The following is a 14,595-nucleotide window of genomic DNA, read 5'->3' as shown; positions in this document are numbered from 1 at the left end:
TATCATGTAATGGGCCATGGGGACAGGTGCCATTGAGATGGGGTCATGGGCACAGGGCCATGGGGATGTGGCCATGATGACAGGTGTTTTAAGTCTGGTGGAGGTGACCTGTGCAACATGGGGTGTCCACAGTGTCCCTATTTCCTCTGTCAGCCCATGGTGACCAAGATGTCTCTGTGCTCAAGATGTCTGTGCCACTGCAGTGTTCCTGTGGGGACAGTTTGGGGACAAACACCTCACCTTGTCCCCTGGGTGGTGCTGTCCCTGCAGTGCCATCCCCACCCAGCCCTGTCCCTTCTCCCTTCCAGCCCAGACCCTCGGCCTCGCCGGTGAGTCCTCGGGGGATGCCAGGTCCCTACCCCACTGTCCCCAGCCCAGAGCTGGCCCTGGCAGGCTGGTGTTCCCTGTCACCCACAGGTGTCCAGACCAGCCAGCTCCTGGTGGAGCTGGCGGTGCTGTGGGACCGGGTGACACTGACCTGCGAGGTCTCGGTGACCACTGGTGCCACAACCTGGTGCCAGGATGGGCAGCTGTGGTAGCAGGAGGGACCTGCCAACTTCACTGTCACCGAGGGTGGCACCTACATGTGTGACAGACCTGGCACCATGCTCAGCTTCCCCATGAGAGTCTGAAATGGTGAGGGGGGTTTGGGTGTCCCCAGCCTGGCACTGTGGGGACCCTGATGACTCTGGGTGGGCTCCGCTCCATGGGTCACCTCCTGTGTGACCAGAGCCTGTCCCCTGCTCTGGGGATGTCCCAGAGCATCCCAGTGTGGGGGAAACTGTGCTGGAATTGGGGATCCCTGGTGCGCTGGGTGAGACCCAATGGAGGGATCCCCATCAAAAGGGGATATTCCGGTGTGACAGGACCCCTCTCTCCCGAAGCTTGCTTGGTGCTGCATGTGCTGGCAGAGGAGCTGCTGGAGGGGGACACGGTGACACTACGCTGCCAGAGCTGGCAGGACAGGTCGGTCACTGAGGTGCGATTCTACCATGAGGACAAGGAGGTGGAGAGGTCCCTCACTGGGACAGAGCTGTCCCTGTCCCCTCGGCAGCTGAACCACAGTGGCTGCTACAGCTGCGTGGGCTTGGTGAGCTCCAATGTGTCATCGTGAGTGCTCTCCGTGCCAGTGACAGTGACAGTGCACAGTGAGCACCCCCACGGCTGGAACTCCAATCTCCTGACACCCCCAAAGTCACTTCCCAGCACACTCAGAGTCACAGTCCTCACCGCCCCTCCCCTTCCCAGAGCTCTTCTCGGTGCCGGTCCTGGAGGGTCCCCCAGAGCCCACCCAGGGGTCCCCCCTGACTCTCAGCTGCATCAGCACCCCCAGCCCCTGCAGCCCTGAGCTGCCCTCCTGCACGTGTTCCACCAGGACGTGCAGGTGGTGGCGGGCCCACAGGGGTCCCCACAGCTGCTGGTGCCCGCTGTGGGGGTCTCCCACTCAGGAAATTACAGCTGCCAGGTGCAATCCGAGGGTGGAGTTGTGTGGAAGAGCAGTGCTTGGCTCCGCATAACAGCGCGCAGTGAGTGTGTGGATGGGCATGGGGACCCCCTAGAGCCTCCTTGTCCCTGCCTGGGGACATCAATGTCATCCACACACCTTTCTTGTGTACCTCCGTCTCTGCCCTGTGTACCCTCACCCCTCCATGGCGTGAACCCATCCCCGATATCCCCCATCACCCCCATTGCCCCCATCCTTATCCCCCCACACTGGCTGCCAGACCCTCCCTGTGGCCTCAGCCCCGTCTCTGTCCCCAGAGAGCCTGTGGCCAATGCCACCATCATCTCTGGTCCCCTGGCACACCAGGTTCGTGCAGGTGACAATGTGACCCTGCGCTGCTGGGTGCAGGTGGGCTCAGCCCCTGTCATTTTCATCTGGCTGCACAACAGGCAGGATGTGGCCCAGGGTCCCCTCCTGGAGCTCAGGGACATCAATGTTGGACATTCGGGCACCTACCTGTGCGTGGCCACCAACCAGCTGGGACAGGACGGGCACCGCGTGTTCCGGGCACTCAGCCCAGAGCCAGCCCTGGAGGTGACACCTGGCTCACCCTGGGTCACAGGTGGGGTCACACAGGGTCTCCGGGGTGTTCAGGTCCCCCAGAGTTCAGGGTAACCCCAATGTGTCCCCTCTGTCCCCAGCAATGGCTGTAAATGTTGGCAGGACCCTCCTTTCCCTGCTCCTGCTCCTGGCTGTCATCAGGTGCTGTCACTGGTGGCACCACCGGGGTGGTTGACAATGGGGGGGATGGGGGTCCTAGAGTGAGGGGGAGACCCCAGAGTGGAGGCAGAAATAAGGATCTGGTGGGAATTGGGGCTGCAGTGGGGATTTGGGGATCTCGTGATTGGTTGCAGCTGCCGAGGTCCCAGGAAGGTTCAGGGGTCCCAATGTTCCCACGGTCACCCCCTCCCCTTTCCCTTGCAGCCGCCAGGAAGCCCCAGGACAGGTGAGTGGGGGGCTCGGGCTGGGACTCCCCTTTCCCCCTCCCCAAACACCACCCAGACCCCCCCATCCCCACAGGACCCCCGGAGCAGGGGGCTGTGCTCAACACCCACATCATGGGCACTGAGCGGGCAGTGGGAGAATTCCAGGGCGGGACAGGGACACATCACCAACATGTGTCACCCCCCACCCAGGTCCCCACAACCAGTATCTCTCTCAGGGCCCCCACAGGTGTCCCCCAGCCCTGCCCCACCTCGGGATCCACAAGTGACGAAGGTGAAGCTGTTGGGACCCCAGGAGGGACAGTGGGACCCCTGTGACTATGAGAGCGTGCTGTGACATTGGGGGCACTGGGGGCCATTGGGGGCATCGATTCCCCTCAGGGGTCTCTTCTTCCTTTTCACTGCACCCCATGGGGCTCCTCATTCCCCCTACCAGTTTTGGAGGAGCACACAACGTTTTTCCATCTTATTGTACTCAAAATTCAGTTTTTTGGTCAAACTATGTGAGAAACAAGGCTCACTCTGTAAATTTCTTAAATGGTTAATAAGGGAAAAAAGGGTCAGTAAACAGCGTGCTGGGTGCTTGGCAACTGCCAGAGGCACATGGATAACTACAGCAATTCTTCTTACATACCTTTTCATTGTATTGGTGAAATACATACTCAGGAGTGTTATACATATTCAAACATTCTTTCCAGTTCACATGTTCTGGGAATTCTTATGCTTGGTTTGATCCTTGATTCATTTTCAAAAAGTACATGTCATCCTGCAGATTAAATTTATATATTTCATGTCCTCACAAGGCCCCCCTGTTCTGTGGTTTGACAGTTCTTGATAGCCCAAGAGTCAGTGGTAAGTTCCTCTTTGCATTCTCTTTTTTGATGTTTATTTATTTGATACTTTTCAATGTGTTCTTCTCATACAGATGAGATACTCCACCAGTACATTAAATCAACATTAGCTATTTCACAAAATTATTTTACTTATTCTCACCATTGTCACTTAGTTACACAAATAAAGGCATTAGCTACTTATGCAACAGTTAGTGTTTCAATGCACATTGTCTCTATCTTGATATTTTGGGAGAGCCTAAACTATAATGTGTTTATCACACTAAAATATATGTTCTACACAGGGATTAGGGTAAACAGGCTGACAAATTGTCAAATCAAAAGCAGTGAAAAACTGATTACAATCTGTATTATATCAAAATAATTTGGAAAAAACTATAGAAAAGGAAAGCCAATGACTACATTGTTATTCATAAGAGGCAGAAGGTGTATTGAAGGGTTTATCTGACTTCTCCTTATCCTGCTCTGACTTTGTCAGCAATAAATTCAATTCGTATCTCTAATTCTGAGGCAGTTTTGCCCGTGACAGGATTTGATGAGTGATCTCTCCTGGTCCTTGTCTAAACCCAGGAACCCTTTGCTCAATTTTCTCTCCCCATCCAGGTGTGGAGGGCGGTGAGAGAGCGGCTGTGGTGGGTGCAGGGCATGCGGCCACTGTCCATGCACGGCAAGGCAGGGAGGAGGAGGAGGGTCCAGGTCAGGATGTTGAGAAGATTGGTGTGGGATTTGCAGTAGTTTTGTGGTTCTCTTAGTCCTCTACCAAGAGGAGCAAATGATCAATTGCTGTATTTCCAGACTGGTTCCCCACAGCTGCACCTGCAGGGGGTGGTTTCCAGCCAGCCCTGCTTTGAAAACCATCAAAGGCCCTCACAGAGCCACTGCTTGGGCTCCCTTTGGGGTTTCTGCTTCTTGCAGGGCTGAGCAAACCACAGGCAGGCCTTTTTCCCCCACAGAATTCTCACCTCTGCAGCAGCTCCACACACACACAGCCCCTCAGAATATGTCTGGGGTGACCCCCAGGCCACCAGCGCCTGGTGGAGGCTGTGCTCAGCCCTGGGTCACCCCAAAATCTGAGGAACTCAGGGAAGGAGCTGGGACCTATGGGTCCACCCAGCCACTGCTCATCCCCGGCACCACCATCCTCCTTAAAATCAAATCATGAGTACCCCATTTCTTATATCCCTACCCTCTCTGAAACCCATATTCCAGTAGAGATATTCCCCAGGAACTCCATGGCCCAGGAGCCCTAATTCCCATGGAAACCTCACCTACTCATTCCATCCCCTGAAATCCTCCTTTCCCCAGGACCTTGATTCTCTCCGGAACCTCCCATTCCCACGGGAACTCCCATTCCCCCAGCATCGCCATCCCATGACCCAAAATCCCTGGAGCCCACGTCCCCCTGGGACTCCCATCCATGAGTCCCCTCAGCCATGGCAACCCCATCCCCAGTGACTCCTCCTCCTCAGCTCCCCCATTTCCAAGGAACACAATTCCTTAGGGACCCCCCATTCCCCTGGACACCCATTTCTGGGACCCCAAACCCCCTGAGCCCCACACTCCTGGGAACCACATGTCCCACTGTGTCACCTCCAGCATTGTCCCCATCCTCTCCCCTCCCTGCCCACAGCCTGTGCCCAGCTTGTGGCCACTCTGCCCCCACCAGGTGCCACCTACCCATGAGGACAAGACCTGACCTCGCTTCCTTCCCCTTTTGCCAAAGAGTCACCACCCAGGGGACAGCCACCCCTGGCAGTGAGTGACAGCCAGTGCACATGGCTGGGGACATCGGGATGGCCGGGAAGGTGGCGCTGCTCCTGTGGGGTGAGTGCCCTGGGCATGGGCCTGACACCCTGGGGATGGGGAGGGGAGAGGGCACAGGGGGGCTGTGGGGTCCACTGAGGTCCCCAATGCCGACATTCCAGTCCATGTTACCCACAGTGGACCTGAGTGGGAACAGGGATATAGAGTGGCTTTGGAGACAGGAACAGGGAGGCAGGAATTTGGGGATGGGGGGACAGGAATGTGGGCCTGGCAACTTTTGGCTGATGTAGCTCTGTGGATAGTGAGAAGTGAACGGGAATGCAGGGACTGGAGGGGACAAGAACGGTGAGGATGTGGCCATGGGGATGGGATCATGAACTGGTGATGGTGACCTGGGCCAGCGTGGGCTGTGTCTGTGGTGTCCTGAGGCCCAGGGTGTCCACAGTGTCCCCATGTTCAGCCTCAGCCCAGAGCGGCCTCAGTGTCCCTGCTCCCAAGGTGTCTGTGCCTCATGGATGTTGTGCACGGGTGGCAGTGAAGCAGACATGTCCCCGTGCTTCACTAACTCTTTTGGGGAGCACCCCCAGGCACTTTCTCAAAAGAACTGCTGTCCCAATGGGGACTGTCCTCACACCCTGTACCCCTGTGCTGCTGTCTCCCTGGTTCCACCCTCACCCAGCCCTGTCCCTTCTCCCTTCCAGCCCAGAACCTCAGCCTTGCTGGTGAGTCCTTGGGGGATGCCATGGCTCCACCCCTCTGTCCCCAGCCCCACACGGGCCCTGGCAGGCTGGTGTCCCCTGTCACCCACAGGTTCCCAGACCACCCAGCTCCTGGTGGAGCCCCCCTGGAGGCCGGCAGTGCTGTGGGACCAGGCGACACTGACCTGCCAAAGCTCAGGTACTGCCGGTGCCACCACCTGGTACAAGGACAGGCAGCACTGGTGGCAGGGACAGAACACCGTCAGTGTCACCGAGACTAGCCACTACACGTGTGACAGACCTGGCAGTGGGCTCAGCCTCCCTGTGAGAGCCTCAAACGATGAGGGGATGTTTGGGTGTCCCCCGGCTGGCACACGCAAGGATCCCGAGGGCTCTGAGTGGGCTTTGCTCCATGGGTCACCTCCTCTGTAACCAGATCCTGTCCCCTGCTCAGGGGACATCCCAGAGCATCCAAGTGTGGGTGGAAATCGTTTTGGAATTGGGGAGCCCTGTGCACAGGGTGTGACCCAATGGGGGTGTCGTGGTGCTCTCCCCCAGACTGGCTGGTGCTGCAGGTGCTGGCAGAGGCACTACTGGAGGGGGACATGGTGACACTGCGCTGCCAGCGCTGGCGGGACAGCACGTTTACCTCGGTGTCCTTCCACCGAGAGCAGATGGAATTGGGGGGTGCTCTGCGGTGGGACCGAGCTGTCCCTGTCCCCTCTCCAGCTGCACCACAGTGGCCACTAAAGGTGCAGGGGCTGGGTGGGATCCTGGGGGTGGCAGGAGTCAGCGCCAGTGACAGTGACAGTGCAGGGTGAGCACCCTACAGTCACCACCCTGACACCCCCACAGCCCCTCCCCAGACACTCGGGTTCTCAAATTCCCCTCTCCTCCCAGAGCTCTTCTCGGTGCTGGTGCTGGACGGCCTCCTTGACCCCACCGTCGGGTCCCTCCTGACTCTCATCTGCCTCAGCAGCCCCGGCCCCCTTTGGCCCCGAGCCCCCCTCCTGCACGTGTTCTACCGGGACGGGCAGGTGGTGGGGGGCCCGCAGGTGTCCCTGCAGCTGCTGGTGCCCGCTATGGGGGGCTTCTCCTCAAAGAATTACATCTCCGAGGGCGGGGCCATGCCGAACAGCAGCGCTTGGCTCTGAATCACGGGGCCTTTTATTTTATCAGGCTGTGGGAGGACCCTTTTATTTGCTAAGGCTCCTCCCACAGCCTGATTTCCGGGGCATTTTTTCATAGATATTTTTCCTTGGGCATCTGTCCCACCAGCCAGTGGGGGTCACTCACAGCCCGATCACTGACGCTTTCTCACCCCTGATTCTCTGTTGTGTGAAGCCTTGCAAGGGACAGGTTCCCCAGCACATGTACGACAGAGTCATTTTTCACCTCAGGTGTAGCATATGTTGAGACATAAATCAAAATCAGATTTGATCCTCTTAAGCCCAGTGTGCTTAGTGGCTCTGCAATCCCCCTCCCAGTGCTCCCAATGAGATGGCTTACTGGTGCCCATCCCAGTTCCAAGAGGGTACAGGACCTGGTTCCCTGCTCCTGGGACAAAAATGCAGCTCTTTGGTTAAACTGGCAGAAATGGTGTTTCTTTTTTCAGCTCTGACAAGGAAGCTGAACAAGGGGGGAACCTGCCTTGGAATGGAAAATACAATCCCCTTCTCTCTGAACTATTATAATTTTGAAATTACAGGGCTTTTAGGTAAAGATGTGGGAACAGGAATAACAGTTCTTTACTGGTATGTATTGTGAGAAACAAGTTAATGGAAGTTGACTTTTACTGGATATTATATAAATTGATATTACATTATTGATTATACTGTTGAATAAATATTGTGATGTTGTTCAGATAGTGAAAAGTATTGTGGAGTGGCTGATGTTGTTGTGGTGGCCATCCAAGGGTGGGGCCCAGCCATGGCCCAGCCCCACTGCAGAGGGATGGCCATTGCCCAGCCCTGCTCTGGCCAGTCCCAGGTGGCCGCCTGCACCTGAGGGTCCCCCCTGCCCCCTTGGCTTTGATTCCGGCAGCTTCAGAGCTGCTGCAAAGGTGAGAATTCTGTGGGTGGAAAAAGGCCTCCCTGTGGTTTGCCCAGCCCTGCAAGAAGCACAAAACCCAAAGGGAGCCCAAGCAGTGGCTCTGTGAGGGCCTCTGATGGTTTTCAGGGCAGGGCCGGCTGGAAATCTGCTCCTGCAGAGGTAGCTGTGCAAGAAACCAGTCCACAAATGCAGCAATTGATCATTTTGTCCCTTGCAGCAAGGGTCTTACATAGCCCCAAAAGTCTTGCATATCCCGCAACAAACTGCTCAACAACCGGACCGGATCCCTTCTCCTTCCTGTCTCAAACCTGCAGCCCTTTAGAATGGCCTGGGAAGAATGTTTGGATTCTGGGGGTGGCTGCCAGACAAGAGGGAAAAGTGTGGAAATATGGAGCTGTGGCTCTGGCTGCAGCTGTAGTGGGGCTGTGGGGAGTGATCCTGTGTGGATTCCAGGTTTCCCCAAAGCTGCTCCATCCCTGCTCTCCTCACCTGAGCGAGAGGCTGAGCGTTTGCAGGATTTGTGGTATAAAGCCACCTGAGGTGCTGCTGTGGACCTGAGATGAGCCTGAGATCAGGCGCTGCCTTCTTTCCATTCAGGATCATGGAGAGCGCTCGTGGGTGTTGGGTAGGGCATGTTCCAGGCCCCGGGACACTGCTACACTGCCAGTGGGCACTGGGATCCAACCTGCTGCCTTGGCGGCTTCTGCCCGCTGCCGGTGGTGGTGCCGGGACCGATTGGTGCCCGTGAGTTTGCAAAAGGAGCGATTTCCCCTCCTCCCTCCTGTCCGAGGCCGCCATGGCCCCTGAGGGGATGGAGCTGGACCGGGGCGCCCCCTGCTGGCCGGGAGTGCTCCCTGTAGCGCCCCCTGCTGGGCGGGAGTGCTCCCTGCAGGTCTCCCTGCTGGCCGCGGTTATAACTGCCACAAAAACCAACAGCGCTGAGCGGGAGGGAAAGTTCTGGGTTTGTGTTGTTTGTTCTGTTCTGGTTTATCAATTTCCCAGGAAAGAGAAGTTATTAATTTCCCTTCACTTTGGCCTGGAAGCCAGAACATATTTGAAATTAAAAAAAATTTTGGGGATGGGTTTCTTTCCATTCTAGGATTTTTCCCAGTTTCTTTTGCAGATAATTCTCATTTAAATGAGTTGCAAACTTCTGGGTTCCAGCGTGGAGGCGACAGTTACCCCATGAGCAGATAGGGTCAGGGACTTGGCTACCTCATGCTCTGCCATTTAAGCCAGTTGCGTCACCAAGGGCCCTCTCCCAAAGTGGCTCTTCTGGTCACCTGGCTACTCAGGGGCTGGCTTTGTCAAAGTGTCACACTGTCCCCAGTGTGCCATGGCTGACAGATGGTGGACAGACGGGGCCCTGTCTCACCAAAAGCAAAGCCTGACCCACCCCTGCCACACACAGCTGTTCCAAAATGTCTCCAGACTTCAAATTTTTCCTGTCTTTGACACCTCACCCTGTGCCATGGCCTGATGCCAAATGCCCTGGGCAAATGGGAGGCTCAGGAACATCCTCAGGGCCTTTGTGACATCCTGGTGTGGGGAACATGGCAGAGGAGGGGTTTGGGACAGGGGACAAGAGAATCCAGAGCCTCCTGAAGGCCACTTTGGCCATCAGAGCAAGGAAGGTCCAGGGCTCTGCCACATTCCTCTGGTGGAGGAAACGTGATAGGCGGGAAGTGTTCGGGGATTGTTCTTTGTTGGTGGCTTTCCCTGGAAATCATTCCTTGTGTGACAATTTGGGCTCTAGACCTTGTTGCTGCTGCTATTGGTTTTGTTCTTTCATTACTGATGCAGGAACTCTCAGACTTTTGGGATCTTTGTGCCTCCATGGGGAGCAGGAGGGAAAGGGGGAGCAGCCTGTGGTTTTTAGTGGCAACCCAGAACTGGAGAATCCCATTCCTAAAGCCCCACTAAGCTGAACAAACACCATCTCTGCCAGTTTAACCAAAAAACTGCATTTTGGACTAAATAAGAAGGAAATGGGGCCAGTGTCCCCTGGCACTGGGAGGAGCCAGGGAAGCCATGGATGTACTGGGAGCACTGGGAAGGGGAAAGGGGAGCACTGGGTGCCCTGTGCAGCCCCCCCTGACTCATGGTCATCACCCCAGGCAGGATGGGCCAAAACGGGAGCCATGGGACAGGGACTCCCAGTGTCCCCCATATTGTCACAGCACGTTCCCATGGATGTCACTGGTGTCCTGCAGTCACCCATGTGGTCCTGGCAGCTCTGCGTGGGTCACCTGGGGGTCCTTGGGGGGAACACTAAGAGACACCTGGCTTGGGGTGACATCCATGGGTGACATGTCCATGTCCCCACCCATCCCCCATACTCACCCCCTGCCCCCTCATGTCCAGCCCCTCCCCCACCTCCAGGGGATAAGGGGGTTCTGGGGGGCCCTGTGGGGATAAGGGGGGGTCTGAGGGGTGTCTGGGGAGGGGATCAGGGAGAGCCATGGCTGGAACTCCCCACTCACCTGTCCTGGGATTTCCTGAGAGCTGCAAGAAAATGAGGATGGGGTGATAATGGGGTGTCCTGGGCCCCAACCCCACCTGGGACATTTAAATGCCCACTGGAGCCCTGAGCCCCCACCAGACACTGATTTCTACAGAACTCCCATGCCCCTGCACCCCAAAGCATCCCTGAGGAGCCCCAGGACACCTGAGCCACCCAGGTACTCCAACGCCCTCCCCAGGTGCCCTGACCCCCTGAGCACCCCTCAAGCCTGAAGGAACCCCAAGAATGGAATGCAGAGAAGCCTCCAAACTGCTTCAGGATCCCTGAGGAGCTCTCAACATCCCTGCACAACTCTCCAACACTTGCCTAAAAGCCCCCAGGAGATCCCAGTGTCACCCCAATATTCGCAAGGCCCTTCCTGGGACAGCCCAGGACCCTCCAAAAGACCCCCAAGCAAAGGTCACTGGGGGCTCAGCTTCCTCCATATCTGAGGCTTTGGGTGATGCCCCAACTGCCCCTCCAGTGTGTGGGGCTTCCCCCCAGTTCCTGTAGGACCTTGTACCCCCCACATTGTCACCCACCCCGGAGGTGCCACCAGTGACAGCCCCCGATGACAGCCAGGAGCAGGAGCAGGAACAGGAGGGTCCTGCCGACATTCACAGCCACTGCTGGGGACAGAGGGGACACATTGGGGTCATCCTGAACTGCAGGAGTCCTGAACACCCTGGTGACTCCATGTGATCCCACCTGTGACCCAGGGTGAGCCAGGTGTCACCTCCAGGGCCAGCTCAGGGCTGAGTGCCCGGAACACGCGGTGCCCGTCCTGTCCCAGCTGGTTGGGGGCCACACACTGGTAGGTGCCTGAATGTCCCACATTGATGTCCCTGAGCTCCAGGAGGGGACCCCGGGCCACCTCCTGCCCGTTGTGCAGCCAGGTGAAGGTGACAGGGGCTGAGCCCACCTGCACCCAGCAGCGCAGGGTCACGTTGTCACCTGCACGCACCTGGTGTGGCAGCGAGCCGGGGGTGATGGTGGCATTGGCCACGGGCACTGCGGGGACAGAGACAGGGCTGGCACCTGGTGAGGTGGAATGGGGTGTCCGTGGGTGGGGTCATCCCCAGCCCAAGGGTCCCGCTCACCCAGGACGGTGACATTCAGGGGGTCACTCTCGACCACACTGTCCCCGTCACTGACCCGGCACCGGTACTGGCCGCTGTCATTGTCCCCAATGTGGTGCAGCTCCAGGTGGGAGCTGGTGCCCAGCAGTGCCCCCGAGCCCTCCCGGTGCCAGAAGAAGGACAGGGGACCTGTCCCTATGGCCACTACACAGCTCAGCACAGGCTGTCCCCAAGTGCCACCTGTCCCCCGGGTGGCTGCACTGACAGGGACACCCCCGAGGACGGGACCCCTGCAGGAGAGTGGGACACCAGGGGACAGTGAGGGACCCGGGGGGGTGTCAAGGAGGGGCAGGGGAATTCCAGTGAGGGAGAGGGGGTGCCGAGATTGGGGGAGGGGGGCTTAGAAAGGAACCCCAAGAGATGATAAAAGGGTCAGGGAGGAAACACCTGGAGAGGGAGGTGGGCAACACCAGGAAGGGTACGGGGACCCTGGGAGGGGATGGTGAGACTTGGGCAATGTGCAGAGACCTCAGAGAGGGGTGGAGGGACCCAGGGATGAGGGAGGGGACCCAACGAAGGATGGCAGGAAACACAAGCCAGGAATGGGGGGACCTTAGGAGCAACCCGGGGCAGGGATGGCAGGACACAGAAAATGCACCAGGGAAGGATGAAGGTACCCACGTACAGGCTGGGGGTTTCGGGGAGAGACCTGAGAGAGGATGGGGGGAGCCAGGGGAGGATCTGGAAAAGTTTGGGTGCCCCAGAGCAGGCGTCAGGGAGGGCTGGAGGGTGCCAGTCAGTGTGGGGGATCCGAGGCATCTGTGGGGTATGGGGAGGGATGTGAGAATGGGGATGGGGAGAATGGGGTAGTAATGGAGGTACCCAGGCGGGGCACCCGAGGAGGCAGTGAGCGCTCCCCGTGCCCATCCCCACACTCACTGCACACCGTGACGAGGAGCTGGTTGCTGCACTTCCGCACGGACCCTCCCTGGGAGCGCACTTCACAGCCATAATTCCCTGAGTGGGAGACCCTCACAGCGGGCACCAGCAGCTGCGGGGACCCCTGTGGGCCCCCCACCACCTGCCCGTCCTGGTAGAACACGTACAGGAGGGGGGCTCCGGGCCGCAGGGTGTTGGGGGTGCTGAGGCAGCTGAGAGTCGGGGGGACCCCACAGAGAGCTCGCGGGGACCCTCCAGCTCTGGGACCGAGAAGAGCTCTGGGAAGGAGAGGAGAGGTGAGGACTCTGAGTCTGAGTGCACTGGGAATGGGCTTTGGGGGTGTCAAGATATTGGAGTTCCAGCCATGGGGCTGCTCACCATGCACTGTCACTGTCACTGCTGCTGACTGTGACTGCCAGGACGCCACCAAGCCCTCACATCTGTAGTGGCCGCTGTGGTGCAGCTGCAGAGGTGAAAGGGACAGCACAGTCCCCTTGAGAGACCTCCTGAGATCCTTCTTGTCCCGGTAAAATTGCACCCTGGTGAGATGGTTTTCCTGCCGGCACCGGCAGCGCAGTGTCAAGGTGTCCCCCTCCAGTAGTTCCTGTGCTGGCACCTGCAGCACCAGCTGGTCTGTGGGACAGGAAGGTCACATCTCACTAATGAGACTGGTCTGAGGTGGGTGCCCATAGCACGGGGACATGCGGGTGCTCTGGGGTGCTCTGGGGTGCACTGGGATGTCCCTGTGTGCAGGGCACAGGCTCTTGTCACACGAGGGGTGTGAGGCCATCCACGGAATGGAGCCCACCCTGACCGCTCTGGGGCCCCCATGATCATTAAAAGTCTCCCCTCACCATCTAAGACTGTCAAGGTGGACCTGCGCCCAATGCCGGGTCTGTCACACCAGTAGGTGCCACTCTTGGTGACAGTGAGGCGGTCCTGTCCCTCCTGCCTCCAACGCTTCTGGTCCTTGTACCAGGTGGTGGCACCGGCAGTCCCTGAGCCCTGGCAGGTCAGTGTCACCCGGTCCCACACTACTGCTGGCCTCCAGGAGGGTTCCACCAGGAGCTGGGTAATCTGGGCACCTGCGGGTGACAGGGGACACCAGCCTGCCAGGGTCAGTGTGGGTTGGGGACAGCAGGGTGGGGCCATGGCATCTCCTGAGGACTCACCAGCGAGGCTGAGGGTCTGGGCTGGAAGGGAGAAGGGACAGGGCTCAGTGGGGGTGTCACCATGGGGACGGAGGCACACGGGGCACAGAGTGTGGTGGCTGTCCCTAAAGTGTCCCTGTCGGGACAGATGCTCTTGTGGGTAAGTGTGTGGGTGGTCCCCAAAAGTCTGGACAGGCAGGGGGACATGTCTGTGTCACAGCCACCCGTGCACCACATCTATGTGGCACAGACACCTTGGGAACAGGGACGCCAAGGCCACCCCGGGTTGAGGCAGAACATGGGGACATTGAGAACACCTCAGGCATGAGGACACCATGGACACAGCCCATGCTGGCCCACGTCCCCCCCACCAACTCATGATCCCATCTCCATGATCCCATGCCCATGGCCACATCCTACTGGTTCTTGTCCCTGCATCCCAGTTCCCTTGTCCCTATCCCCGGATCTGCCTGAGCCCAAAGGTGCCACTTCCCACATTCCTGTCTCCACATCCCCATCCCCATCACCAAATTCCCGCCCCCTCTTCCTGTCCCCAAAGCCACCCTACATCCCGAGTAACATCCAGTTCCACTGTGGGTAACATGGACTGGCTCTGCTGGCAATGGGGACCTCAGGGGACCCCACAGACCCCTGTGCCCCCTTCCCTACCCATCCTCAGGGTGTCTGGCCTGTGCCCAGGGCACTCACCCCACAGGAGCAGCGCCACCTTCCCGGCCATCCCGGTGTCCCCAGCCATGTGCACTGGCTGTCACTCGCTGCTGTGGCCACCGCTCCCCTGGCTGGCGGCTCTTCGGATGAAGGGGAAGGAAGCGAGGTCAGGTCTCACCCTCATGCGTTGGTGGCCCTTGGTGGGGGCAGGGTTGGGACAGGCTGGGGACACGGGTGGGTGGGACAAAATGGGACGTGGGGTTCCCAGGAGTGGGGAACTTGGTGGTTTTGGGGGAGGCAGGAATGGGGTCACTGGTAAATGGGGTCCTGAGGAGGGGGAATATCCGGCAATGGGGGTGCCATTGGAATGAGCGTCTCCATATCTGGAGGGACTGAGGGATGGGAGTCCCAGGGGAATGTGGGCTCCAAGCATTTGAGTTC

At 58.3% G+C, this 14,595-nt stretch overlaps 1 protein-coding gene across 1 annotated transcript; it reads right to left on the bottom strand.

The window, feature by feature from the left end:
* Window positions 1–8,468: 8,468 nt before the first annotated feature.
* On the bottom strand, window positions 8,469–14,224 carry LOC131569335 (Fc receptor-like protein 2). Its single transcript, XM_058821529.1, is given in 10 exon segments — window positions 8,469–8,730; window positions 10,297–10,318; window positions 10,859–10,945; window positions 11,025–11,327; window positions 11,417–11,617; window positions 11,620–11,685; window positions 12,713–12,967; window positions 13,189–13,419; window positions 13,507–13,527; window positions 14,194–14,224. Coding segments are annotated over 10 exon segments (1,479 nt in total).
* Between the last annotated feature and the right edge of the window lie 371 nt (window positions 14,225–14,595).

This window comes from Ammospiza caudacuta, chromosome 30, assembly GCF_027887145.1.
Source record: "Ammospiza caudacuta isolate bAmmCau1 chromosome 30, bAmmCau1.pri, whole genome shotgun sequence".
NCBI lineage: Eukaryota > Metazoa > Chordata > Aves > Passeriformes > Passerellidae > Ammospiza > Ammospiza caudacuta.
The sequence above is the reverse complement of the archived record's forward strand: the minus strand, read 5'-3'. Positions and strand labels throughout refer to the sequence as shown.